Source organism: Asterias rubens, chromosome 2, assembly GCF_902459465.1.
Source record: "Asterias rubens chromosome 2, eAstRub1.3, whole genome shotgun sequence".
NCBI lineage: Eukaryota > Metazoa > Echinodermata > Asteroidea > Forcipulatida > Asteriidae > Asterias > Asterias rubens.
The window spans coordinates 16,329,254-16,357,151 of NC_047063.1; the positions used below are offsets into that span (position 1 = coordinate 16,329,254).

General features: G+C 39.1%; 1 protein-coding gene across 1 annotated transcript in view; it reads left to right on the plus strand.

The window, feature by feature from the left end:
* Positions 1 to 3,873: 3,873 nt before the first annotated feature.
* LOC117305758 (ATP-binding cassette sub-family C member 9-like) overlaps positions 3,874 to 27,898 on the plus strand; it is a 39,899-nt gene continuing 15,874 nt past the window's right edge. Inside the window, exons 1-16 of the mRNA XM_033790634.1 lie at positions 3,874 to 3,962; positions 10,087 to 10,758; positions 11,383 to 11,619; positions 12,599 to 12,796; positions 14,470 to 14,619; positions 15,340 to 15,495; positions 17,118 to 17,252; positions 17,970 to 18,132; positions 18,594 to 18,634; positions 19,997 to 20,242; positions 21,285 to 21,440; positions 23,153 to 23,228; positions 23,504 to 23,609; positions 25,561 to 25,659; positions 26,495 to 26,660; positions 27,387 to 27,527. Coding sequence (XP_033646525.1) covers positions 10,135 to 10,758; positions 11,383 to 11,619; positions 12,599 to 12,796; positions 14,470 to 14,619; positions 15,340 to 15,495; positions 17,118 to 17,252; positions 17,970 to 18,132; positions 18,594 to 18,634; positions 19,997 to 20,242; positions 21,285 to 21,440; positions 23,153 to 23,228; positions 23,504 to 23,609; positions 25,561 to 25,659; positions 26,495 to 26,660; positions 27,387 to 27,527 — 2,694 coding nt within the window. The 5' untranslated portion in view covers positions 3,874 to 3,962; positions 10,087 to 10,134. The remainder of the gene's footprint in view (positions 3,963 to 10,086; positions 10,759 to 11,382; positions 11,620 to 12,598; positions 12,797 to 14,469; positions 14,620 to 15,339; positions 15,496 to 17,117; positions 17,253 to 17,969; positions 18,133 to 18,593; positions 18,635 to 19,996; positions 20,243 to 21,284; positions 21,441 to 23,152; positions 23,229 to 23,503; positions 23,610 to 25,560; positions 25,660 to 26,494; positions 26,661 to 27,386; positions 27,528 to 27,898) is intronic.

The following is a 27,898-nucleotide window of genomic DNA, read 5'->3' on the forward strand; positions in this document are numbered from 1 at the left end:
GGAGAGCTCATTGACCATCTTCTGAATTGACTAAAGGCTGTGTGTGTGTATGTGTGTCTTCATGCTCTTGAGGCCATTTTTGACTGATGACTTGTAAATTGGCGATGAAAAGATAAATGTTAATTGCAGAGTGAACTGTGACGCAAGCGAAGGTATCGCAAATGCTTCTTAATATGCCTGTGCGTGGCGTCCTGCGGTTGTAGGCTACAATTCTCAGAGAAAGTAGAATAATACAATACAATACAAACAATAACACTGTCCAAACGTCCATTTCCACTGTCTTGAAGAGTTTAAAGCTTCATTTATTCTGGTTACTTAAATCATACAATAATACTTCATAATGCAAAGATTTAATAATACCAAGGGTTGCAATTGCAAAGATCTAGAGGGTTGTAGTTAACCGCCTCAGTACAGTCAACATGAACAATACCTGAGGCAAACAAGGGTAGATAATAATTGAGTGAAGTAAACTGCAATGTAAGTGTTTTTAAGGGGCCATGAAAATACCAAGTGTGTTATAAAGTTAATATTACCAATTTAAATATTTGAAGAAAAAAATTAAAGGATGGAAATTATAAAATAAAAAAGTGTTTGTAAACAAATATATTGAACAAAAAGTGTGACAGGTTTGGATTTATTTTCAGCAAGAGTTAAATTATGTGTACCCACAGTTATCAATGAAACCTTTAAACTCTCACCATAAAATGGGTCAAATAATTACAGATGCTGGTTAGATTGTGAACAATTGTTTTCACACCAACCCCGGGAGTTAAACTCACAACATGCATGATATAGCATTCACAAACAAGAATTTGTCACAGGTTTTATACAAAGCTGCAGTTTTATCATGGCACTGTCATCTTTAGATTCCATTCCAACCTGTGGGTGTAGAAGATAGTCTGATCCCTCTTCTAGAGTCTTTTTGTGAACAAGGACTCTGACATGCATGCCGTGTTTGCCAAAGGTGGCTGCAGCTTAATAAATATCAATTGTTTTAATGTTGGCTTTGTGAAGTCATGAGACAGCTTAATACATTACAATTTGCCTCTGGCAGTACTGAACCCATTATTAGTGGGCCCTGAACCACCTGACCACAGTGCCAGTCAACTTACTTGTTAATTTAAATCCAAATTTTTAAGATGCAGAGTTTGCAGAGAATCACATTTAAGTGCTCACAATACTTCTTCTTTGATGGCAAGGTTTGAAATGACTTTTCACCCACTTAAACTACAAAATGAGACCTATCAGTATAATTAGTTTAGAATCGTTTAGAATCAAAAATGTATTAATTGGGATAGTTGCCCCCAAAATAATAAAGTTAAATGGTAACAATTTCCAAGTAAAACCAAAAGGATTTATTTTTTGAGGATGCCCAATGCAGAATCTATTTTTGTTGTTGAATAAATCAAACTTATTTGAAAACAAAAATTAAAAAGAAATTATATTCTTTTTTTCAAATTCCTACCTTAAGAAGGGTTTCGCTCATGTGACCTAGTCCTTGCTTTTCGAATTACAAACCTACAAAAACTCATAGTCTCATATCATATGATAAAATTATAGGCATAACAAACATACCATTATTACAGTACCAGTAGGGTCTAACAATAAAGCTTACAACTTGATGCTTTATGGTACAGTGTACTAAAAGTATCATTTTTGTAATACATGCACAAAACAAAGCACAAAGTATGTAATTATATTATGCACAGAATCATGTTCGTACAATACGTGTACATCAAACTTGTATAAACTGAACCCTTGATAAAAACATGTTTATGCTAGGACTACTTCTAAGTTCTAGAAACTAGAAGTATGCTAGGACCTACACCAGAACCTTGTCGTACTTGTCATGTCATGATCTACGGTATAACCATGGAGGTAGAAATAGATTTATATTAATAAATATAAACATAAACCACAATTACTTAGTCACTTTTGGTCACTTTAATTTTGAACCATATTAGTGGTAGACCTATAAAGTTGATGGTGTGAGAAATAAGGAAAAAGTATCATCTGCCACATAAAGTTTTAAAAATGTACAACTACCATGATTGAAAGCTATTCTATTTACGTCCACGTCATTGCTGATCAGTATTACAGATACAATCGAATCAAGACAATGTAACCATTGATGGGCTTTATCCATAGAGCTATATCTAGACTCTATCTAGACCAGGAATAAGAAATGTTTTTATTTTTTGTAAAACAGTCATGACAGTCCTCGATCATCATGACCTTGGCAATGTTTCTCTGTTTTGTAACAGAAAAAAATGTCTTACTTTTGTCATGGAGGTCGTCCATGCTTTTGTCGAAGTATTTATCAGCACAAATCGGAGTCACTGGTGGGAAGTTTTGGTTGTTATTTCCGATCCTTCGAGGGTGACTGATGGTTGCGGGAGGGTCACTGATCCGTGTTGCAACTTCTCGCCATTGACCTTGTCAATGTCAGTCTTCCGACGCCCTACAGACGTAGACGGGCAAACCTAAAAACAGTAATTTTATCGCGAAAAAATGTCGCCTTTGGAGTTTGTCCTTAACTACTGTGTCTTGTCACGGGCGGCTCGAACCGGGGTCTATATATGCATGGAGGAAAATTTTCTTCCTCCATGATATATGACTACTACCGTACCAATTATGGACGGTACTGATGTTGATAGGCTAATCCATCCAGTCACACCATGAAGCCTGGAGGAAGAAATAGCCCCCACTACCTCTCGGACCGACCGAGGTCCACTTCTACCTCCATGGTGTGACACTGATGACTCGACAGTGAATGAGTATATGTCCGCATGGCCACAGTGTCACTGTCAGCAGGAGAGTTTGGAATGTTCTCGATGGAAAAAATGCATACCATGAAAGACCTCCACAATGACTAGAAGTTACCCAACAATCAATTAGCATAAATAAACATTGCTTCTTTACTGAGTGAGGTGTGCAATGAAAATCGCCGAGTCACTGTCACCTTGAACAAAACGAATGTCGCGCGCACACAAACTAGATTGTGACCAACCGAGTAACCAACTTCAGATTTACTGACGGAGTAAGAATCCTTATCTTAAAGTTAGTGTCAATTATTGGTCGACAAAATAATATACCCAACTGATAAAATCAAAGTCTGTTCCACAGAGGTATAATGTAGTGCATACAAATGCACACATTTTTGCTGAATATTATATTGAACAGAACATCAGTTAACTCAATCTATTAGTAAACATAACATGGGAATGAAAACGATCATTGGCAGAATGTTTTTAAAATGTAGAGTTCTTTTGACAAAACTTATACCGGTTCCGGTACCTGAGAAACGCTTCAGGACACCAAAGTGGTGGCAATCAAATGTTTGTGAAGTTCCCCCGCCCCTCAAGCCTGTCTAAATGTCCACCTTCCGTCATCGCTCTACAACAAACCCCTGGGAGACTGAAAAACAACACTGATTGATTGGCTATAACAACAAAAAAATCATTTCTTTGCACACAGGCTTCGTTTAAAGCCATATACACTTTCGGCACAGTAAAAAACGGCACATATTGCAAATGATCGAGCTGGGGAAAAGTGTTGAGGCGCTGTGTGAAATAATTATGCTCTAATGGTGAAATCGGTCACCCTTTGTGGAACGAGTGTCCCCCCCAAAAAAAAAATAATAATATATATATCAACTCACCTAAACGATCAACAACAACAACAATTTTTTTTAATTTTTTTTATTAACTTTTAGAGTGCCACTCTAATACTACTTTGGGCCCAGTTGCCAAATGGTCACCCATCTAAAAATGGTCACCCGTCCCTCCGGATGTCACACTTTCTTGCTCCGTATGCATGCAGCTTCAGGAGAGCCTGCACACAGTACACACATACATTAACATCGATCGCATGCGCTGCATGTGTTGGAACAGTGGTGGTGTAGTAGGATAGTAAAGGAGCTAGAGGTGTGTGCTGGGATTCGGTCTGGATTTTACTGACAGGTAATGAATGGTTTAAAACATAATAATTATAAATTTGAGTGTTTTTAATTGTATGCTAAGGTGCAAATTGCCTAAGTAGAGTGTGTTTTGTGTTTTAAAGTTAGTCTTGAGTCCCTTGACTTTCGGACTTTCTTCATGGCATCATGCGCTCATCCGCCGGTAATCAGCAGACTGTGTTTGTTGTCAGCAAATCAGAGCAGAGACAGAGCGCTAGCATGGCTAGCGGTGGTCGAGATAGCAAAATCAATAGAGTGGAATATTCGGTGTCTGCCGTCTACCTTACGGTGGCGAAGTTGTGTAGTAAAAAACAGGTACAATTGATGGAGGTCGAAACGTAGGCTGTTTAAAAAAAAAAAATTAGAAAAAAACTTGGAAAACTGTGCAATCAGTCCGCAGTGCGTGCGTTAATGAGGTCAAATCCCGAGTTTTATCTGCACAGCCAACGTGCAGAAGCGACTGTGCGCGATTTGCGCGATAAACTGCGAGAGTTCGACGACCCTTTTTGCACACGGCACGATGCTCACATGCTTCAGGTGGCACACAAGATGGCGTGGCAAGTACACGTAGAATATTTTTCCGAGTCAAATGATACCAAATTTGTTAAGTTTCTATGACTTTATAGCCCTTTTTTTTACCACTGAACATTTTGTATAGTGTCAGGATTGACTTGGGGTAGTTTTTGGTTTGCAGCGCCCTGACCCAGCTAAATAAAAAGAGAAAATAAAACCACTAGACATCGAAAGATTAAAGTGTAAGCTATCGTTTGGTATATTATTTGACGTGTGGCGAAGGCAATGTAGGATCGTAATGCACTTTTGCTTTTCGCGAGATTTCTTGTTTTGTGACCGATTTTACCGTGCACGTTTTCACACGCATGGCTGTTGTTGTCGGCTGCTTCGTGTTTTGAGAGTACTGATGACTGTTCTGAACTAATTAATTTAATGTATTTTGTAAATGTATGGATAACAAGCAGCTCCATCATTGTAAATTACGAGTTATCGTGTAATATGATTTTTAAAGTATCTTATATGAACATGTGTTTAAGTGTTTAGAAAAGTGGTGCTTAACATTTAAAAGTAAGAAATATGGAAGCCCCTGAAACTTAGTTGATGCATCTTTAGTGCAACACTTACATTACATTTCTCAACTATTTATTTTGCCAAAGAAACTGTAAACATTGCCAATGTAATGGGAAGAACTTGCCATACAGTTTATTTTTTGTGTTAACCTTATTTTATATAATTTGATACCTTGAAACATTATACAAAGTGTCATTTTAAATTAACTTGCAATGGGTATATAATTTTTTTTTTAGTTGAACAAGTTTTGAGGTACAGTTGTTACTACCGACAATGTTGAAGTTGGTACATTTTATTAATTTTAAGTGGAGCAGCTGAATATTATTAACTTCTCATTTAGCAATAAACTTTGTCATAAAAGGTTCATTTAAACATTGCCAACCTACGGGTAAGAACTTACCAAAGATACCTTGCAATGATGTCATGTATTATATTTGTGATTGTTTACTTTCATGTTTAAAATTAAGTTAAGCTAGCTTGCCATTGAACAGTTTGTCTTATAAAAGTATGCGGGTATAAAGTTTACTAAAACTTGTTTTTGGTAGCTATTTTTTATTAATGTCAACAGGTGAACTAGCTCTGTTACACGTACCAAATATGTAAATACATTTTTGTAACAAGACCATTTAAACATTGCCAACCTACCAGTTACCACTTACCAAAGATCTTTTATATTTATATTTTTTATTACATCTGAACTTTTTTTGAACTGTGCCTTAACTTTGATAATTATATAGTGTTACATGTTTGTGCAGTGTATGTGACTTAAAATAAAGGAACAGTTGATACGAAACAAATCTTATTCTGCTCACTAGAGTTTTTGTGTATCGAGCATAAAGTTTTATAAAGACTCAAACAAAAGGGCTTCAACCTTGTACCAAGTCATTCCTGACCAAAATTTAAAAAAAATTCTTCTGTCCTTCAAAATTTAACCTTTTGTTAAATTAATAATACTCAGACCATCAACCCCTTTTAAATTATATCCTTGTTCTCCAAGTACCCTAAAATCGTCCATACAAAATGTGCTTAGGCACCATTCCTTCCCCAAAGACCCGCCAAAAATACCCAACCCCCCCCCCACCCTTCCCCAAAAAGACAAACCCCAAACAATCGGGAACACTATAGCTAACAGTGGTCACGAACTTTGTTTACATGTACATCCGGGTAAGTACACTGGATGAGTGTGACGTTTCGCGGTTGACCAATCAGCGATCAGAAAATCCATAAGCAAACATGGCGGCGTATTCACCAAGAGACGTTAACGTTAAATTATGAGAAGTGTTGGCAAAACGAGCGCCCTGACTCAGCTAAATGAAATCAAATGTAAAAAGCTCAGCGTTTGGATAGAATATAACATTATCTATTCGGTAAGCCCAAATATACGTTGTGGTAGCATTGACAATTAATAGTTACCACCATGTTTTACGAAGCAAACTGTTTCGTTTTGAAACACAATTTTCGAGTCCATTTTAGTACTAATAATTGCCAGCAAAATCATTAATTTGTACAACTGGATTAAAGGTCGGTTATTCATCTTTATAAATCTGTAAATATATTGACAGAAAATTACTTTGATCACATGAAATTGATGAAATTCCTGAGACTACACCACGCTCATTAAATATTCATGGAGAGGTCAAGCTCCCGAAACTCGTGCATACGCTGCAGATAAAAGAAACGGATATTGTGTGCAGTGCGGACTGACTGTGTGTCCGAAACGATTTTTGATTTTTGAGTTATGCAATTGAATCTGGTAAAAGTATTTGGCTTGTGTTCACTCATATGCGGAACATCCGAGGATTGACTTGGTAAAAGTTAAAAAGCTATGATCTTGGTCCATCAATACTTTCTGCCAGATTTTCGACAATTTAAAACAAAAATCAAATTTTGATACACTTTTCAAAATGTATACTTTTTTTCTAAACACACTGTAGAACCTCCAGTAAAGGCTGGAGTCACACTGCAATGTTAAAGGAAACGATAACAATCATGATGCAAGAAGAGAACCCATTTTATTCGTTAAATTGGTCCACGCAGAATACGCACATTTTCATTCAACCATTAGAATGTGTTCTCTTTGTGTCATGATCGTTATCGTTTTCTGCAGTGATAACGAAAACAATAACAATCACGACGCAAAGAAAACACATTCTATTGGTTGAATGAGCATAAGTGCGTAATCTGCGTGGAGCAATTTAACCAACATAGAATGCGTTCTCTTCTTGCATCATGATTGTTACCGTTTTCGTTATCACTGCAGTGTGACTCGGCCTTATTAAACACAGACAGAGAAATTGAAGTAAACAAATTGAAGTATTAAGGCTGTCACTGTCACCAACTTTAATTTAGATCAAATTGAAATTAATTGCTCGGCCGGCTAAGGATTGCTCAATGAAAATAGTGATTGTTTTAGGCCCTATTTTTTAACTTTTTTTTAAAATTGATGTCATGCAAACTGTGCAATTTGTTTTTCACTACTTTCTTGTGACCCACCCAGCCATATGGCCAATCTCAAACTTCTACAGGTTTCGTCAGTTTAAATTATGATGGTGGATTATAAAAGTGTTTATAATTACACCAGTGTCAGCAACTGTTTTGTTATCAACAACCAATTCTCAATTCGGTGATGTTCCTAAAGCAAATATAAAGGGCCGACTATTATAAGTATTATGAGAAGAAATGTGCAAAAATAGATGATCCTCAACCAAAATTTGTTTACACATACCAACTACTGTACCAAGGGTGCAAAGTAAAGTTGGTTTGGTTGCAGGGGCTAGCCCAGCATACGTTCCCAGTCAGTTGGGGGTGATGTGCAGACATACACATACCAACTACTGTACCAAGGGTGCAAAGTAAAGTTGGTTTGGTTGCAGTGGCTAGCCCAGCATACGCTCCCAGTCAGTTGGGGGTGATGTGCAGACATACACATACCAACTACTGTACCAAGGGTGCAAAGTAAAGTTGGTTTGGTTGCAGTGGCTAGCCCAGCATATGTTCCCAGTCAGTTGGGGGTGATGTGCAGACATTATTCAAAAGACTGTAGTGTGCTGTGTCATTGTCCCTAGCTGTGTACATACTTGTAGACTTATGTAATTCATGTGTGTATAACTTCTTATGTTATTGTGTTACTGAGGAAGACTTATTTTAATAATAATGGCCTTAAACAATTTATTGTTGACTGTATGGAGCCTCTGTGGTATGTGAATAATGTATTCTGCTGATAATGCTTGCCAAGCCTTGGGCTTTAGCTTTTGCTAAGCTGGGAGGTAGAAATAGAAAGTAATGTACATGTAGCCTATACCAGCCAGGCTAGTAAAATACTGTGAATGTCATACTTGCCCTCTGCATGCATAGAGCAGTCTTTATATAGCCTGATTTTTAAAATATATCAGTTTGCATTGAGCTGATGTATTTATTGTAGTGATCATAAACACAAGGCATTAAAAAAAATAGCCCTTTATTATTGTCTTAAAAAATCACGAGGGTCGGTCGGTCAGTCAGGCTTTTTATTTTTTTAGAACACATCAGAGGAGGGAAAAATACAGACTAGATACACACAGTCTGTATACATAGGCCTACAACTTTATGTTGTCAGCCATTTTGATGTTCTTAAAGTAGTATTCATATACAGTGCTAACACACATCAGGGTATGGGTAAAAAAATAAAAATAATATTCTTTATCCCCGATGCAAATTTAACATCTATTACATATTCATATGGTGAAAACAAAACAAAAATAAATTTACAAAAATATTCCTAAAAAAACACAACAAAACAAAACATAATCAAGATGAAAAAAAATCTTAAACTACAAAGTGAAAAACTATTTTTGGTCATCCATGGAATCTGAGTAATTTCTTTGGTCATGTTTGTACTTGCACATTCTCTGTTTTTTCATAAAGACGCTAAATTTCATTTTGGCTACGGCGGTACACACTGGTCAACGGCGAGTGTAAGTGTGATTTCAAAGTATAAAATTCAAAGATACAAAATTACCATTTGATAAAAAAGATATTAAAAAACGCCACCGTGGATTTTTGATCTTTTGGGTCGGTCCGAAATGGGCAGTTAAAAGTTTTTTTATGCCTTATAATGGTCAAATGAAGAACATTCACACACTAAAAAATAAATTGGTAAAATAGAATTAGTTTTTATCAAAAATAAATGAACAAATTTTAGTTTATTATGTTCATCTGAAAAGGAAACATATTGAGCAATTAAAGCAAGAAGGTTGCACAGTTTTTAGTACTGGTTGTGAGAAGTTTTTAGAAGTTATGTAAATACAATTATTGTCACGAATACTTAGTCGCCTACAGCAGTTTTCACTAGACGAGGCAAGTGTTAGAGTGAGCCCTGTTTGCACACAGGCCCAGCTTTACAAAGCTGTAAATGGAAAGTCAATAATCCTGAACAAATTTGTGAGCTGGCTTAACAAATTGTATGGAGCAGGTCAAAAGCAGTGTAGATGACTGGTAACCCAAACCCAGCTCTTCCAAGCAATGATTTTCTGTGCTTAACACCTGCTAAGTACATGAAACTGCCCTCATATTTTTGCTGATTTAAGTCTTTTTAAGTGAAGCCATTGGGAAGACTATGCTTACATGTATTAACCAGTGTTTTGCATACCCTTGTCACTTTGCTTTCTAAGCAGTTTGAAACAACTTTTCTAATTTCTTCTACAAAAATAAAATGTTAACTAAAAATGTAAAAAAGATTGTTTTTGAATACACAGTTATAAAGACAGTCCCTCCTCAACGGTTACAAAATATCAGAAAATTAAAAAAAAAATAATCTGATTGATCTCCAAAACTTTACAGGCACTTCAAAGGGAGTGAAAGCATGGAGGTAGAATTTGGGCTTCTGCGCATGCGTACTCCACGTTACTAGGCATTCTACGCTTACAAGGCTAGCGCAGATATTCGGCGCTTGCACGTAAGCGGGGAATCGCGATCGTAAGCCAGAATTCGGCAGTAAGCAGAGCCATGAAATTGGGTCCTGGTGATTGTTTTTAATTTTTTCCCCCCTTTTCTTATTCTTTCTCCAGTGATCTGATCTTCATGTAAGCTTTGCTCCTAAGCACAATCAGACCACAATGGAGGAGCAACAGGTGCTCCAAAAGTTCAACTGGTACTGCGGGGTGAACAACACAGTGACCCTGGACAACTTCACCTGGGATCTAAGCCACACCCTCTACAATACCTGCTTCACCGATCTCGTCTACACCGTGCCGCATCTTCTCTTCATCCTCCTCTCCGTCTTGGTGCTGTTCATCCTCGGATGCTGCACAAGAATTCGCAAGGAGAAATACCAGTACCTCATCCAGTACCCAGGACACAACGTCCGATGGATCATCAACTTCGCCTTCTTTTCGTTTCTCCTCTGCCAGGTTGGCGAGAGCATTTTGACGGATGTGTCCGTCTACTACAACGAGGCTACAAGACCTCACCTCTACATTCCGGCGTTATCGGTCTTTCTCGCAGCTATTCTGAACATGCTGTACTACACACAGATGGAGGTGTGGAGTCGCAGACACATGTCTTGGCTGCTACTGATCTACTGGGTCGGAGCTCTGGGCGGTGAAGTTACTCGCTTTCTTCATTTTTACAACGAGTTTCGAGGGGTTGATTACACTATTTTGAGAGTTGACCTCAACATGGCCGCCATGGGATTTTATTTCCTGTTCCTTCTACTGGAGCTTAATGTCATTCGAGTGAAGGTGGGTATTAATTTTTCTGAAGTTAAACTAAACTTCATACAAGTTTAATAATAATATAATAATGATTACATTTATATAGCGCTTTATACTAAAAATAGGTTTCTAAGCGCTTCACAAAAAAACAAGTTTAGAGGCATTGGCATAGTTCTATGCCCCCATCCAAGCTATGATTATTTATCTTCAGACTGTGTTATATCCAAGTTCACACCAAGCCTAGAATTTCATCTTCTAAAGACAAGGTTATGGTTGCTTGGTATGTTGCACCAGGGCCCAATTTCATAGAGGATTACTGCTGAACAGTATTCTGCTAAGCAAAGACAAGCAGGATACCAGTCACAGATTGTACAAGTCTAGTGGTATTTTAGATGGTAGCCTTATTCTAGTAAGCATAATTTTGTTGTATAAGCATCTCTATGAAATTAGGCCCAGAAGTGATTTGGTGAAAAAACTTTGCATGGTAGGATTACAATCAGGTGAGGTTTTGCGGTAGCGCCATGCGTAAATTCCATTTTAGTACGTACGTATAGTGGTTGTTCTCAAAATGGGTGGTTGACAATATCCTGCAAGTTTTGCCCTAAACTTTATAGTCATGTTTCATATTAAAATTCTCTTCTTTCTTTAAAGATTTTCTCGTGTTGTACGGAAGAGGAAGGCTTCCCTGAGGATCTGATGAAGGAAGACATGCGTTACATACAGGGCTACTCAAGTCTCTTCTCCTCTGCATTCTTCTTGTGGATGAACTGGATCTTTAAGAAAGGATACAAGGGCACTCTGGAGATGGCTGATCTGGGGAGTCTGTCTGAGGTCCACACCACCAAATACCAGAGGGACAGGTTCTCTGCTGCTCTCGAAAAGGAACAGGTATGCTCAGCCCGGGTTACTGAAGTTGCCTACATTGTAAGGTTTTCTGCATTCGAAAAAAAGTTGTTGTAGTGGCGTGTCGTTGCCAAATGGTCTAGGTCACCTGAACCAAGCTATTTTGTTGTCAGCAGCAGAGGGCGGGTTTGAATCTCGGTCGTGATACTACAGTGCCCTTAATAATTTTGTGTATCAGATTGCAATTTACCCTGAAGCTCACCAATTACAATAGCAAACTTTGAGATGGTTACTAATAGTGGACCCTAGTGTTGGGGCATTAAATTAGTTACTGTTTAAGTGTACAAAGTTGAAATCTGTTTCCAAGTTTTGGTTAAGCGGAGCCAAAATTTAATTTAAAAAGAATTCCTTTTTCTCTAAAATGTGAGCCTCAAATGTACAAGGAAGAATAATTGACACACCTTTTGTTGGAGGAGGATCTGTCTTTTCTAAATCCCCTACAAAATGGGAACATATTATAGTCACCCTCTATACCTAATAAATCCTTACCATGTTTAAAATGAGCAACATTTAAGATCTTACCAATGATAAAATAAAATACGGTTGCTATTTTGCACTCCTCTTTAAATTAAAGTGGAAAAATCCGAAATGCCAAACCCCTACCACAAGGCACTGGACACCTATGGTAATTGTCAAAGACCAGTATTTTCACTTGTTGTATCCAAACATAAAATAGCAAACCTGTAAAAATTTGGGCTCAATTGGTCATCGAATTGCGAGAGAATAATGAAGAAAAAATAACACCCTTGTTGCATTACTTTGTGTGCTTTCAGATATGTGCATAGTAAAAGGCTTCAGCTGAAACTTGTGTTACTTGAGTGAGAAATTACCTCTTTCTCAAAAAATATGTTACTTCAGCTACAGCTCTCCATTGCTCGTTACCAAGCAAGTTTTTTATTTGAACAATTATTTTGAGAATTACCAATAGTTTCCAGTGCCTTAAGTATCTTTCACTACTCTACAGGCAAGAGCAAAGAAGAACAAGAAACCCCTGAGCCTCTACCGTGTGTACGCGAGGGCGTTCGGTGCTCGCATCGCCCTGGGTGGTCTGGTCAAGTTCTGCGGGGATGCCTCTACGTTTGTCCCGCCCCTCGCGCTTTCCGGTGCCATAAAGTATGTTACTGCTGTCTTCTATGCTGACGGATCCACAATGTATGAGTATGTAAGTTGAAATAGGATACTTTGGTTTGGATTTGCCCATAAACGTTAAATATTAATAATATTAATAATAATAATTTGGGGGGGGCTAATCATCCTTACTCGCAGCTAAGAGCTGAATTGCGAAGGACGCGGCTACAACGTGTTCGAGAAGCAGGCATGCAAGGGCGCCTCTGGCTGCCAGCCACATCAACCCATTATGACCACGGAGCACAGCCAAGATCGAAAGTGTTTGATTTTTCCCGAGGGAGGAAAACCGGATGGTCTGGAAAACCCTCGTGGCACAGCAGAGAACCAATGCACAACTCAACTCACATATGGCCCCGGCTGGGAATCGAACCGGGGTCACCTTGGTGAGAGGCGAGCGCTTTACGCACAAGCCAACCGTGCCACTCATTATAATGGAGCATCTCAAAAGTCAGACCATGTCAGAATGTTCCATCAGATTGTTCAAAATGGTAAAAAATGCATTCAATGGGAGACTTTGAAGCGCTAGGTGGCAGCAGACTTACCAGGTAAATTTCCATTGTTTACGTAGTTCTGAGCTTGCGCACATTACCAAGAACAATGGATTTTACCTGGTAAGTCTGCTGCCACCAAGCGTCCTGAGTGTGATTGAAGTTTTGCACAATGACACAGTCCAGCAGAACATTTTGGTGGTCCAATATGCATGCATACAGGAATGTTCTTTTACGGCTTGAAACAGGTTATCGCAAACATAACCTTTTAATGCATGCTGTTTTAAACTTGTTTCCTGCTAAATTTTGTCGGAAAAATTGATAAGCACCATTTTCTGCTGAACAGCTTTATCAAATTGAACTGGGCTCCAGTTCTCAAAATACAAAATGCCCTTTTAAAAATCTTAGTGTCTGGTTTTGTTTTGTTTGGGGGGATAGACTTCTGTGAGATAATTTTGAAACAGTATGCTGTTTCAGTATCGAGCTGCAAACAGGCAGAAGGAGCCGGATGTAAAACTGAAGCCATGATTTAAAAAACAGCCAGGCCTGGCATTTCATCTTTGAGAGGGCATGGCCATTTTCTCAAAGGCCAAAGGGCACTTTTACAAAGGGTACTTCCATTGGAAAATCCGATGGCAAACTTTTGAAGGGGAGCTAAGGCCAAGACCAGGGGCTACAGAGGACATGGCCTCCATGTAACTCCATGCCTGAATGTCTTAAGACTCATATAGTGACTCTTGTTGTGACGTCACACTTTGCTTGAAGGGTATGTACTTTTTGTAGGACAAATAACACAATGTCTACAGATTTACACTAAACTTACACAGTTTGAAGATAATGATAGTAGAAAGCTTCCATGAGAATATTACTTGCTGAAGTGTTGCAGTTTTTGAGAAATGAGTAAAACAATGTTATGAAAATAATTTTTGTCTCGGTGATCATGAGACATTATTTTAGCATGTAAAAACGTAATTTCATGACAATGGTTTAGTCATTTCTCGAAAACTACAGCACCTCAGCAACTAATATTTTAAGGTACGCTTTCTACTATCATTATCTTCAAACGGTGTAAGTTTAATATAAATCTGTGGACATTGTGTTTTGTGTCACAAAAAGTACCCAAATCCTTTAAGATCAAATCATGTACCTTAAAATCAATGTTGGTGCTTTATAGAGCTCTGCCCCCGTTTCAAAACCTACACCTATGTTTCCACTCCAGACCTCGTACATCACTGTAGCCGACTTCTTGAAGAATGGCTTTGTGCTGATTCTCATTATGTTCTGGTCCAACATCGTCAAGCTGTTATCACAACAGGGCCATTATCACATCGTCATCACGGAGTCTGCTCACATCAAAGTTGCTTTTCAGGTAAGTTTCAGGAACAAATTTGTCAAAAGTACAAATACTCACTAATTATTTATTGAACTGCGCCCTCACTGAGGCTTTCAATGGCTAAAAGTTGTGTGTGAGAATAATTTTGTCACTCCGCCTTCAGCCTTGTTGCATATGGGACACCAAAGCATTATCATCATTTAGCGGTCGCAACCGAGATTCCATGCACAACGTCACGCCGGAGGTGTTTATCCCTCATCATGCTTGGAAGGTCCTTAATTTCAGACTCCGTATCTCTACCGATCACGTCGCTGTAGTTGAGTGGTAAAGGTCTTCTATAAGGGCACGGCAGTCTCCACTATAAAACGTCATTTATGACCTGGTCTTTAGCTGAAAGCAGTGGGCAGCAAAGCGGACTCTGCCTTGAGCAACAGTAGCAGAGATTGGGGGAATGTCTCCGTAGATCTGTTCTTTGGTCTTGTGCCACGCCACGACATGTTCTGCACCCTCATTAGAAGCCTTGTATAAGTGCCGTCAAGGCGATCTTGAAAAGCACTATATTTTGTCAATTTTCCACTCTTGCTTATGGAATAACTACTCATGTGATGTTTATTTGTTGTCGTAACGGTTGTAATCACATGCATAAATGCTAGATGTAATTGTGATGCTAGTCCATAAATTTGTTGTTTAAGTTTATATTCATGCATTTATTTAATTGTATATGTATCAACTTTGTTTTGCTCTTTCCCCCTTCAGGCGGCTATTTATGACAAGTCACTGCGTCTGTCCAGCTACACCATGACCGGTGGCGCCATGACGATGGGTCAAATCACCAATCATATGTCGGTAGATACAACAAACATCCTCAATTCAACGCAGTGGGTCCACTATGTCTGGTCAATCCCTTTTGTGGTAAGTCTACTCTACCTTATCCCTTTTTTTTGGGGGGGGGGGGGAAATAGAGTCACAAAAACACAAACATTGTCTTGACAAAAGTGTTCTCCCTTGTCAGTCAAAATGGACTGTGATTTTGTGAAATTAGGGCAAGAGTTCTCTTCACCTCAGGAGTAATTGGATAACTGTGTCAGGGCAGTTTTTTAATAGAGAGCTGAAATGGTTTTGATACCTTTTGTAGATCAAGTTTTTGGCCAAGACATGAATCCCTATCACTGTGATTGAAGATGTATGCAATATAATTTACCTGTAGAAGTTTTAGCTTCATTAGTTGTCAAGTTATTGAGAAAACAAAGTGAAAACCGCAGAGCAATGTTTTTAGGAGATATAGAGATATACGTAAACCCGTTGTACATGCTAAAAGCAATTTGTGAAATGGTTTTACTCATTTATAAATAACTACAGCACCTTTGCAAATTATATTTCTGGAAGCTTTCTACATGGTCATTATTGTGTAAAAATTGTGTTTCTTGTAAATCTGTGAACATTTGAACAAATAGTACCCAAACCCCTAAAGATGCATTAGGCCAAATAAAACAAAAATACCAGTTGATCGCCCCTGCCCGCATCCTTTTTGGGGGCCGCATCCTTTTTTTATTTTTATTTTATTTTTTATAAATCCATCTTTTCAAAAGGACTGGCCTAGGAGCTTTTCCCTAATCTAACGTAATGCTCTTGAACACTTGTAACTGTCGGTTTCATAAAACAATATTAGTCAACGCCAACCAGCAAATCTTGTTAGTGTTATCCGACCCTGTTAGTGTTAGTGTTAACACAGATCCTCATGCAACTAATGGGTATAAATAAGTTTGCGGTTGATTCAAACTGAAGAATTGATGGCCTGTTTGATTTGAAATACTAAGCGGCCATCTTGAAAAAAAATGACTGGCCTAGGACTGGCCTAGGAGCTTTTCCCTAATCTAACGTAATGCTCTTGAACACTTGTAACTGTCGGTTTCATAAAACAATATTAGTGAACGCCAACCAGCAAATCTTGTTAGTGTTATCCGACCCTGTTAGTGTTAGTGTTAACACAGATCCTCATGCAACTAATGGGTATAAATAAGTTTGCGGTTGATTCAAACTGAAGAATTGATGGCCTGTTTGATTTGAAATACTAAGCGGCCATCTTGAAAAAAAATAGTAAATAGTAAATAATAAGGCCCTCATCCTCCTCTTTTTTGAAAAATCCGGACGATCAACTGTATTTTTTTCTATTTGGCCTTACAGCAGCAATAAGTGAATTTGAGTGTGAGAAAGGTGCACATTTTGAAGTCTGGTGCAGGCCTGGAATTTTTTCTTTGAGAGGGCAAACCCACTTTTAATCATTTTGCAGAGGGCACTTCCGTTATGAAAAATATATATGGAAAGTCTGTGGGAAACTTCTGAACATGCATCACAGTCAAGATGGCTGAAAACGGCTTGTATTAAATCCCCATAGCGGCCAAAAACAGCTGCAAGACCCGACTCAACCCAAAAGTTTCAAGTTAAGGTCATGACCTGAATTGACAAGTTTCCCATAGGCCTTTGTGGTCTCCTTGTAATCCCTATAATGCTATTTGTCCTTTTACTGTGTTCAGATTTCAGGGTACATGGTTATTCTGTACTCGGAGCTCGGTGTAGCATCCCTCATTGGCTCTCTTATCTTCTTCATTACCATACCGCTTCAAGTCATTATCGCGAGACAGACAGCCAAGTACCAGAAGATTGCCATGGTAGGACATTATAATTATTACTTCTCAATTCTTGACCCATCTTGGCATGGTCTTCATAAGGTCGTAGAGCTGCGTGAATGGGGTATAACCTTTAAATCAAGATTCATAAATACCTCAGACAGTTTCGCTATTCCTATTGGTGAAGAGCGCGTCACGTGGGTGTGTATAAACCTTTGTTTATGACCAGTAAAAAGTGTTAAAAACATGGGCGTGACACAGCTTGCACCTGTGCTTATTAGACAGTTTCTTCATTCCTATTGGTCGAGAGCAACGGCCGGGACAGTTGTGCCACATCACATGGCGTGCACAGCAATCCCTTAAGAGGAGTTGTTTACCCGAGGGCCTTACCATTTCATAGCTGGAGGGGTGTTGTGTGTTGAAAGAAATCATTGAACAATTATAATTTTTGCATTTATTTTACTTTTTAACCAAAAAGTGTTGATGTTTTTTTACCGAAAAGGTATTGAATGGAAATCAAAGTGTGTTGAATCAGTTTTCAACAAGTGGTTTAAACCCGCTGAGGCCTGGTTCTTGATAATTTACCTCGACTTTGTCTCGGTAAAATTATCAAGAAGCAGGCCTCTTTGGGTTTAAACCACTAGTTGAAAACCTCTTCACCACACATTGATTCCCTTATTTTTAATCAACCTTTTTTTTAATCCTGTAAATCAACCTTTTTAACCTTTAAATCAATCTGAAACAATTATCCATTTTTAGGCCAAATCTGATGAGCGACTGAAGAGGACCAATGAGCTTCTTCAAGGCATCAAGTTGATCAAGCTGTACGGATGGGAAGATATCTTCTACAAAGCCATCAGCAAAGTACGAGCTCTGGAGATTCTGACCATGATGAAGCAGATGGGATGGAGGGTGGTACTAAGTAAGTCTGAATCAAGCGACATTGGATATGGCTAGGACCTTTGGCTGAAGCAACAATGTTTAAGGAAAGAACTTTTGGGCATTCTTATCTTAGCCGCTGCCCATGCCATCGATTCAATCACGACCTTTTTAGTCAAAATGGTTTCAATACGAACTACATAATCAGTGAAGTTTCAGACTAAAATTCAACAGTGATGTTTTTTATCCTTATAAATCCTGTATACCCCTGATTTTCTCAATTTTTTCAACCACATTGGAATCTCAATATATATTTTGTTTGCAGTAACACCATGTGTGTATCTACTTGCCAGGTAGAGTTTGTTTTTAGAGAACTGTCTTTCTTTAATCTACTACCGCGGAGTTGATACCTCACCATGCAATGCCTCAAATCATATATACATTGGAAGCTTGTTGTGTTTCAGCAATCTATTATTTTGATGTTTTTTATGTCCTTGTTTTCAGTGACCATCACTTCTGCCAGTCCATTGTTAGTGACTCTAGTGGTAAGTTATGACACTCTCATTTTTAAGCGATGTTTTTTACCTCTACTTCGTCTCGGTAAAATTTTCAAGAACCAAGCCTCGGCGGGTTTAAAGGCAGTGGACTCTATTGGTAATTGTCAAATACTAGCCTTCACAGTTGGTGTATCTCAACATATGCATAAAATAACAAACCTGTAAAAATTTGAGCTCAATCGGTCTTCGAAGTTGCGAGATAATAATGAAAGAAAAATAACCCTTGTCGCACAAAGTTGTGTGCGTTTAGATGGTCGATTTCGAGACCTTAATTTCTAAATCTGAGGTCTCGAAATCAAATTCGTGGAAAACTACTTCTTGGCACTTCAGAGGGAGCCGTTTCTCACAATGTTTTATACCATCAACCTCTCCCCATTACTCGTCACCAAGTGAGGTTTTATGCCAATAATTATTTTGAGTAATTACCAATAGTGTCCACTACCTTTAAACCACTAGTTGAAAACCTCTTCACCACACATTGATTCCCTTATTAAAAGGCACTGGACACTATTGGTAATTACTCAAAATAATTGTTAGCTTAAAAATATACTTGGTAACGAGCAATGGAGAGCTGTTGATAGTAAAAAAAAAAGCTCCCTCTGAAGTAACGTAGTTTTCAAGAAAGAAGTAGTTTTCCAAGAATTTGATTTTTGAGACCTTCGAATTAGATTTTAAGGTCTTGAAATCAAGCATCTGAAAGCACACAACTTCAAGTGACAAGGGTATTTTTTCTTTCATTAATATCTCCAACATTCGACGACCAATTCGGCATGTCATGGCCGAGCGGTTAAGAGCACCGAATTCAAGCTCTGGTGTTTGATCAGCAGGGTGTGGGTTCGAGTCCCGGTCATGACACTTGCTACGTAAAATTGGGAAGGTAGTGCTTTCTGCTCTACCGGCCAGGCTTTGGATTGATGATACCCAAGCCTACACATCCGTATGGACTGTAAAGGGGGTAACCCTGTTTCAGCCCTAGGAGTAGGTGGCAACGGCCTCTGGTAAACAAATAACTGTAGCCCACACCTTGAAGTTGCCTTCAGGGCTTGTGTGTCAGGCGACTTGCATACAAAAAAAATTTAAAAAATTGAGCTCAAATTTTTTGCATATATTGAGGTACGCCAAGTAGGAAGACTGATCTTTGACAATTACCAATAGTGTCCAGTGTCTTTAAGTGCCCTGCTCTAGGGCATAAGTGTCATGACCGGGTATCAAACCCTCACTCTGCTGCTGACAACACCAGAGCTTTGGTCTGGTGAAGTAGACCAAATTTTCAATGACACATCATTACAGTTCTCAACACAATATAATTATCAGCACAGCAGTAGTGACAATATTTTCATCTATCCACAGTCCTACAGTCTGTACACCAAGCTGACGGGCAAACCCCTGACCCCCGATGTCGCCTTCGCTGCCCTGGCCGTCTTCAGTCAGATGACCCTCCCGCTGTACCTGATGCCCAACGTCTTCATCTTCCACATCAACGCTATCGTCAGTACCGGGCGCCTCAGGGCATTCTTTGAAGCTCCAGAGATTGAGAAGCCCAGCTATGGCAATGGTCAAGATGGCGTGCGTATGGATGGGACTATAAATCGTGAGGTAACCAGTGACTCCAGGGTTATTATACAGCTCATTAAGCAAGATTTTGAAATCCTTATTTCACCTAACTGTAAATTAATCACCTCATTATTAAACCACAGTTTCACAGAAGTGCACATTTTTGAAAACGTGGAACTTATTTATAAAAAAATTAAATATAAATTTATAAATGATAAGCAAGTTTCAGCCAATCAAGTCACTAAAAAACATTGAGGCAACTGTTTGTTTTTGTCTGTGGCCAATGAACGATTTGTGCATGCTGTGATTAAATTTATTACCATTTGTACACCCAATTAGGGGCCAAATGGCACCCAATGCCTATTCTTTTACTGAGTTCTGCACCTCTTCTTTAATCTGTTGGGGACCAGGGGTGGGTTTCACAAAGATCTAAGATTGATCTTAGCTGCACATCAATCGTAGTTGCTAAGTAAAGTGAGATGTCACAATACAAATCACTATGGTGATACTGAAAATTTGTCTTGTGATGAATTTTATTGCTTTGTGAAATTAGCCCCTGGTTAGTTTAAAGCCATTGGACACTTTCTGAACAGAACAAAAATTAAAAGTTCACAGATTTACAAATAACTTACATGGTTTACGAGGTAATGGTGAAAGACTTCCCTTGAAATATTGTTCCATGAAATGCTTTACTTTTTGAGAAAACATTAAAACAATCATCAATTCTCGATATCGAGAAAAATGGATTTACTTTAAACACATGTCATGACTCGGCGAAAACGTGCGGAAACAAGAGTGGGTTTTCCCGTTATTTTCTCCCGACTCCGATGACCGATTGAGCCTAAATTTTTCCAGGTTTGTTATTTTATTTATAAGTTGTGATTCACGAACAGTGGGCCTGTGGAAAATACTGTCTACCGATGTTGTGCGATTGCTTTAACCTGCTTCAAGCATGTCCACAAACTCCATAAGGCTTGTGGCCTTTTTGATTGATTAGATTTTAGCCATGTTATAGGAATAAGGAGATGAGTACGAGCACAGAAGTAAATAGTCTCTAAATGGCTTAATTCACTTTGTCTTTCAGGTTGCTATCCGACAGCCGAGACGAAACGGAAATGGACATGAGGACAGACACAGATTGCTGTCTGACGACGGCAATGATTACGACGATGCGTTCGCTGGAGTGCCCTACACAATGTCGCCCTCACAGTCTGTCATGCCGGACCACCTTGCGTTGAGGGTAAGTGGGCTTACAATGATCCAAAATGAGGTTTCGCCATTGACTAAAGCCCTGATCATACTTCACATAAATTGCAAAGGCGAAATTCTTTTCTTTGCGACACAATTGGAAAATGGAATGTGCATGTACCTGATTTTTAACCCCACGAAATTCACTTTGAGTATGAACCAGGGGCCAATTTCATAGAGCTGCTTAAGCAAAAAATTTGCTTAAGCACGAAAATAGCTCACTTTTTTTACACATGTTACTGGCCAAAATTTCATGCCATATACATTGCTTATGACTACTATTTAGCTGTTGTTTACTTAGCATAACAATTGAGTGGAGTCTTGGCCGGTAATCTGATTTTACTAAGCAATGAATTTTTTGCTTAAGCAAAATTTTGTGCTTAAGCAGCTCTATGAAATTGGGCCCAGGCCCTATGCTGAACGCACAAACACTGTTACCAACCATTTAAATTTTTTTCAATGGCTAAAAATTGGGACCAGTTAGCTTGATCTTCCACTTGTACATTACACACCAGCTTTTACACTAGTCCATTCTTTATATTACACAAGGGTATTTTCTAATATTAACTAGCCAGCTGGACCACTTGGAAAGAATTCTGACTTGTTCATGGATATTTGACAAGCATTTGGCCAGCACACCACTGTTAAAATGGTTAACACATTAAAGACACTGTACACTATCGGTAATTGTCAAAGACCAGTCTTCTCACTTGCTGTATCCCAACATATGCGTAAAATAACAAACCTGTGAAAATTTGTGCTCAATTGGTCATCGAAGTTGCAAGATAATAATGAAAGAAGAAAACAAAAACTTGTCACACAGAGTTGTGTGCTTTCAGATGCTTGATTTCGAGACCTCAGAATTTCGAGACCTAAAATTCTAAATCTGAGGTCTCGAAATCAAATTCGTGGAAAATAACTTCTTTCTCGAAAACTACTCCACTTCAGAGGGAGCTGTTTCTCACAATGTTTTATACTACCAACAGCTGCTCTCAATTACTCGTTACCAAGTAAGGTTTTATGCTAACAATCATTTTGAGTAATTACCAATAGTGTTCACTACCTTTTAAGTGGTAAAGTTTTTTTTCTTCTTCATCTTTTCAAGCTCTGGGGTTTGTCTTATACTTGTGGTATTTACAGGTAACATTTCCTGCCATGGGTGCATGCTTGCATGTATGTGTACATTCGTTGACCATAACTCAATAAGGACTTGGCATATCAACTCAAAACTTGGTGTGTGGATTTGTCTTGGGATCCCCCTGAAGCTTGTCTTGGTTTTTTTTTTTCAACCCTGCCAAATATCAAAGAGAATATTATCACCAAACCTGGGGTGCATTTTCACTGGCATAACCAGTTTTAGTTTAACTTTCAATTGGTTGATCACTGGCCATTGACCAAAACAGTCGCTGGTTACAGCAGGGAAAACACACCCCTAGTTTGTGGATTGGTCTTGGGATTCCAAAAAGCTTTTTTATTTTGGGACCACCTATGCAGGTCAACTGTCAAGAAAACAGACTGTTTACCAAACAAAACTTTTCTTGGTTTGAATCCTACCGGAGTATTATGCCTGTGATTTTTTCACAGGGCTTTGGTAAGTACCGAGTATACAGTGCTAACACACATCGGTGCATGGGTAAAGCCAAAATTAATATTCTTTATCCCCGATACAAATTTCCATCTATTAAACAACTTTTCTTGTTTCAGATGAGAGGGAATTTCATCTGGGACAATACAGCCAATACGCCTACTCTAAGGAACATTGATCTGGACATCGAAGCAGGTTGGTTTATGAGTCTGGTTCTTTGCTCTCTCGTTAGATGAAGAAACACGGTCGGCCATTTTGTGAACTCAAAATTTGGACTCCATAAAATGGACCACCGTGTTAGTTCGCGACGTAAACGGAAAACTGTGCAATTTCGAGTGATACTTGTGTGGATCATTATATTCTACTTTCTAATGCATTTCGTAACAAATGGTTTCAAACGCTTTTCAAAGACCAACTCGTCCGATCCAAGGCAATGTGTTTCTTTAACGACTAGTTTTGTTCTGTCGCAGGAAAGTTGACCATGATCGTTGGTCAGGTTGGGTCTGGGAAGTCATCCCTGCTGTCGGCCATTCTTGGTGAAATGACAACTATGTCTGGTGGAGTGCAGTGGAATGAGTAAGTTACTGGTTTGGTTTTTTAAACCTCTATGCATTATCCTATGCCAGTATTGGCGCCAAATGATTCAATACAATACAATACAATACAATAATCTTTTTTAGATTCCAAAAAGGGTAATTCAAATGCTTGCATACAGAAAAAACATTGACACATTCAAAAACAGACAATGGCTATATACAATTACAAGAAAAACCACTAAAAAGCGATAAGAAAAATACTTGAGACTGTCTGGGGGAAATACAGGTCCGAGCAGCACAGCAACCATAAATGGCACGCTGATTCTGAGTCAATGTAACACACAACTATCGACCTGGCTAGTGCTGGGCGTATAGTGAAATTTTGATATTCGGATACCGCTGGCCAATTAACCGGATATTTGAATAGTTTTTTTTTGCCGCTAGAGGGCGCTATTAAAAAAAAAAAAATATTAAAAATATTATTTTTTTGCCGCTAGAGGGCGCTGTTTGTTTGTGAATGAGATCGTATGAGCGGATTGATATTAGTTTTAGACAGTGTCACTCGGTTCATTCATAAAAATAACCGGATCTAATTTAAAGATTGCGATTTGCTTTTTCTTTTGATCGTGATTGACTCTACGTGAAGGAAAACTTTCGTAATCTTTGAACAAATTATGTCAGAAATGTCATTGTTTTAACTCTTCACGGAGGTGAGCATAGTTAAATACTTAATTTATGCTGTTTTATGCTGTCTTAATAGAAGTTTCATAAGGATTCAGACAAAACATTCCTATATCAGTTGTGGCCCGACGTCCGCGGATATTCGGATATTAAAAGAACATCCGGTTACTTGGTTGTAATTACAGAACTATCCGGTTTATAAATAGGTATTCGCGCCCTATGCGGATATCCGGTTAAGAAAAAAAAGGCATTCGCAGCTACGGATAGGAAAACCTATTCGCCATTAACCAGATATTCGAATAATTCGCCCAGGCCTAGACCTGGCACAGTTATGTGTAAATGGCAGCATGGCATTTTGGAACCTGGATTTAATTTGCAACTCGGTTTTCCAAGATTTATTGCAGTTTATTTTCAAGATGGTGTCCATTTTGGCAGTGCATCTTCGGAATAGTTCAACAAGTTTCTAGTAAACTCGTGACATCTACTGACAAAGTACTCTAAGTTCACTCGCAGGTTTGCAAAGCATCAAGGTTGTGTTTTTTCTGTGCTTACGGAATTAGTGTAAGCCATTTAAACATCCCAAAATGCCCATGCACCACTAAATTGTAAATGTGATTTTTTTTATAGTCGGTAAATTTTAGAGGGCGCTCTGTGTTGTGAATCACTCGTTTTGCTTTAGGTTTTTAAAGGCAGTGGACACTATTGGTAATTACTCAAAATAATTATTTGCATAAAACCTCAATTGGTAATGAGTAATGGGGAGAGGATGATGGTATAAAACATTGTGAGAAACGGCTCCCTCTGAAGTGGCGAGGTTTTCGAGAGAGAAGTAATTTTCTACGAATTTGATTTTGAGACCTCAGATTTAGAATTTCAGGTCTCGAAATCAAGCATCTGAAAGCACGCAACTTCGTGAGACAAGGGTGTTTTTTTCTTTCATTACTATCTCGCAACTTCAACGACCAATTGAGCTCAAGTTTTCACAGGTTTGTTATTTTATGCATAAATGTTGAGATACAACAAGTGAGAAGACTTATCTGTGACAATTACCAATAGTGTCCACTGTTTTTAAAGCTTGTTCATGCTCTATAGTTTGTGGACAATCACCACTCGAAAAAAATAATTGTTGATTGTGCGAGTGCATATTCCACATTTCTAGGCATTCTTCTCTTGCGCTGCTAGTACAGGAACTGGGCGCTTGCCCTGTAAGCGAGAATGGCCCTCGCAGGCGCAGACTTCCCTGTTAATTAAGGCTATGAAATTGGGCACTGATCTCTTCACCTGCTTGTTATGTGACCATTTTCTTTTAGGAGTTACCACACTGTTGCCTTCGGAGCTCAGAAAGCCTGGCTGCTGAATGCTTCCCTGAAGGATAATATTGTATTTGACAATGTGTACAACAATGCGAGGTAAGGTCATAGATGAAGAATCTCTTGCATTTAATCTTATATTGCTGTTTGAGAGCCACTTGTTACACTGAAGACACCTAGCTTATTATATCATAGATTGTAATCTTGGCTTGGGTGTTATCCCTGGGTACACTGCAGCTAAAGGCTGGCTTCTGACTTGCACCCCCGAACAAAGATATTGACTCATCAATTGGTAGATCGCTGTTATGTTAATCAGGAGGTAGCTGGTTCAAGTCCTGGTTCGATTGGTGCGCACTACGCGATGTTAATATGGCGGGGCCCTGAAATGAAGATGTCATTGTAATTATGTTTGTGACAAAGACATAGTACCGTATGCTTGTCCGCCATTTTAAAAACCACTCGCCAACACCTCAGAATTATGTTCGCGTAAGGTTGCCAACGTTCACCAACGGTGGCAGCACACAATGACAATGTTTGCGGGAGTGGAACGCACCCCTGATGGCCAACTCATTTTGGTGTTAATTTGAATCCCAGTCATGTCACTTCCTTTTAGCAATACACTGAACTGTAACTGCTTTTCTTCACCCAGGGGTTAATGGACACCAGTGAGGGATGGTTCTTGTCATTGATTTAGGAACCCGGTCATAATTAGTCCAGGAAAACCAGTGAATAATTATACATGTGTACGCTGAGTTCACATGCACTTGTTTACATGCTGTCGTCCAATGTTCTGCAGCCTTTTGATTCAAGTGAGGGGTCACTGTTTGAGCGTGTGACACCATATCCAAGGGGTCTATTAAGAGAATAAACCCAATCGTAATCCCCAAAATTTGTCATGATTATTTCTGATTGTTATTTCTTGCTTATTTTCCAGGTACAAGACGGTGATAGCTTCTTGCTCTCTGCAGCCAGACATCGACATTTTGCCAGGAGGTGACCAGACCGAGATTGGAGAGAAAGGAATCAACTTGAGTGGTGGTCAGAAACAACGAGTCAGCGTCGGTAGAGCCATGTATAGCTACAATGATGTGGTCATCCTGGTAAGTGGAAACAGACAACCATGCATTTATCGACTTGCTGTAGCCATGTACCCTGTATCCAATAACGTAATTGAATACTGGTATACACCACACTGAAAGGAGCCAGACTATTTCCCTTTGAGTCTCCAAATGATTGCGATATGGCCCTTTTTGAATACACGCCTCGGGCTTTGGATTCAGCTTCAAGCTCTATTCTCTGGTCTAAAGCTATGAGCCTGTACGCAAAGCACGCACAATATTGTCAAAACAGCCGTGGGGCCAAGCTAGCCTGAGCCAAATCCAAAGCCGAAGCCGTGGTTTCGCAAACGGCCTTTGGCTGTGTCTGCTACGGCTACGGCTAGATTTCCAATTCATCACGCATTGAAGTATAGGACATCCAGTACAACATTCTCAGCAAAAGTCGTAGCCAATTCTTATACAGCCTTAATAACCCTATGGAACCTGATAGGGAAATAGTGTGATTGGAGCCTGATAGGGAAATAGTGTGATACACAAGGAGCCATGAACTTGGGTCTTTGTGAGGAGAGCTCCTGACTTTGAGCTGTTTTTGTTTTAAATTCTCGTTACGTTTTCTCTCGACGTAAAGCTCTAAAGCTCTAGACATGCCATTGGTAGTCTGCTCTTTAACAAAGGCATCAAGGGATTGCTGTTGGGAGAACGTTCCTTTACTTCTGACTTCCTAGCTTGGATTATGACTAAATTCTCCTTACCTCTATTCCTCCTCAGGATGATCCCCTCTCAGCCCTTGACATGCACGTTGGAGCTCACCTCTTCAAGGAAGGCATCGAGGGATTCTTGATGAGAAAAAGCAAACGTACCGTCGTCCTGGTCACTCATCAGACGCAGTACGCAGAGAAAGCAGACAAGGTAAGACCTAATCTAATCTAAAACCATGTCCAGAGGGAGATTTTTTTCCCTGGATGGTCCTCCTTCTCTATGCCCATCTTGTGCTTGTCGTTTTGCTACGATAGGTGAATCGGCGCACCATCAAAGCACCGTGCGTTCTCAGGTAACCATGCAAAATTTCTCAGGTAATCAGGTTATCACGCACAATGTCTCGCAGGTGTTGCAAGTTCAGCGTGTGGCGGTCCATGCGTGATCTTAAGCGCTCAAACATACCGACAGCTATTTCACATTGTTCAAAACATGCTTAGCACAAAAACATCAATGCCAATATCCACATGGGTTTCATCATGTGGAGAGTACTAAATTTTGATTGGTACTGTAAGTAGAAGGTG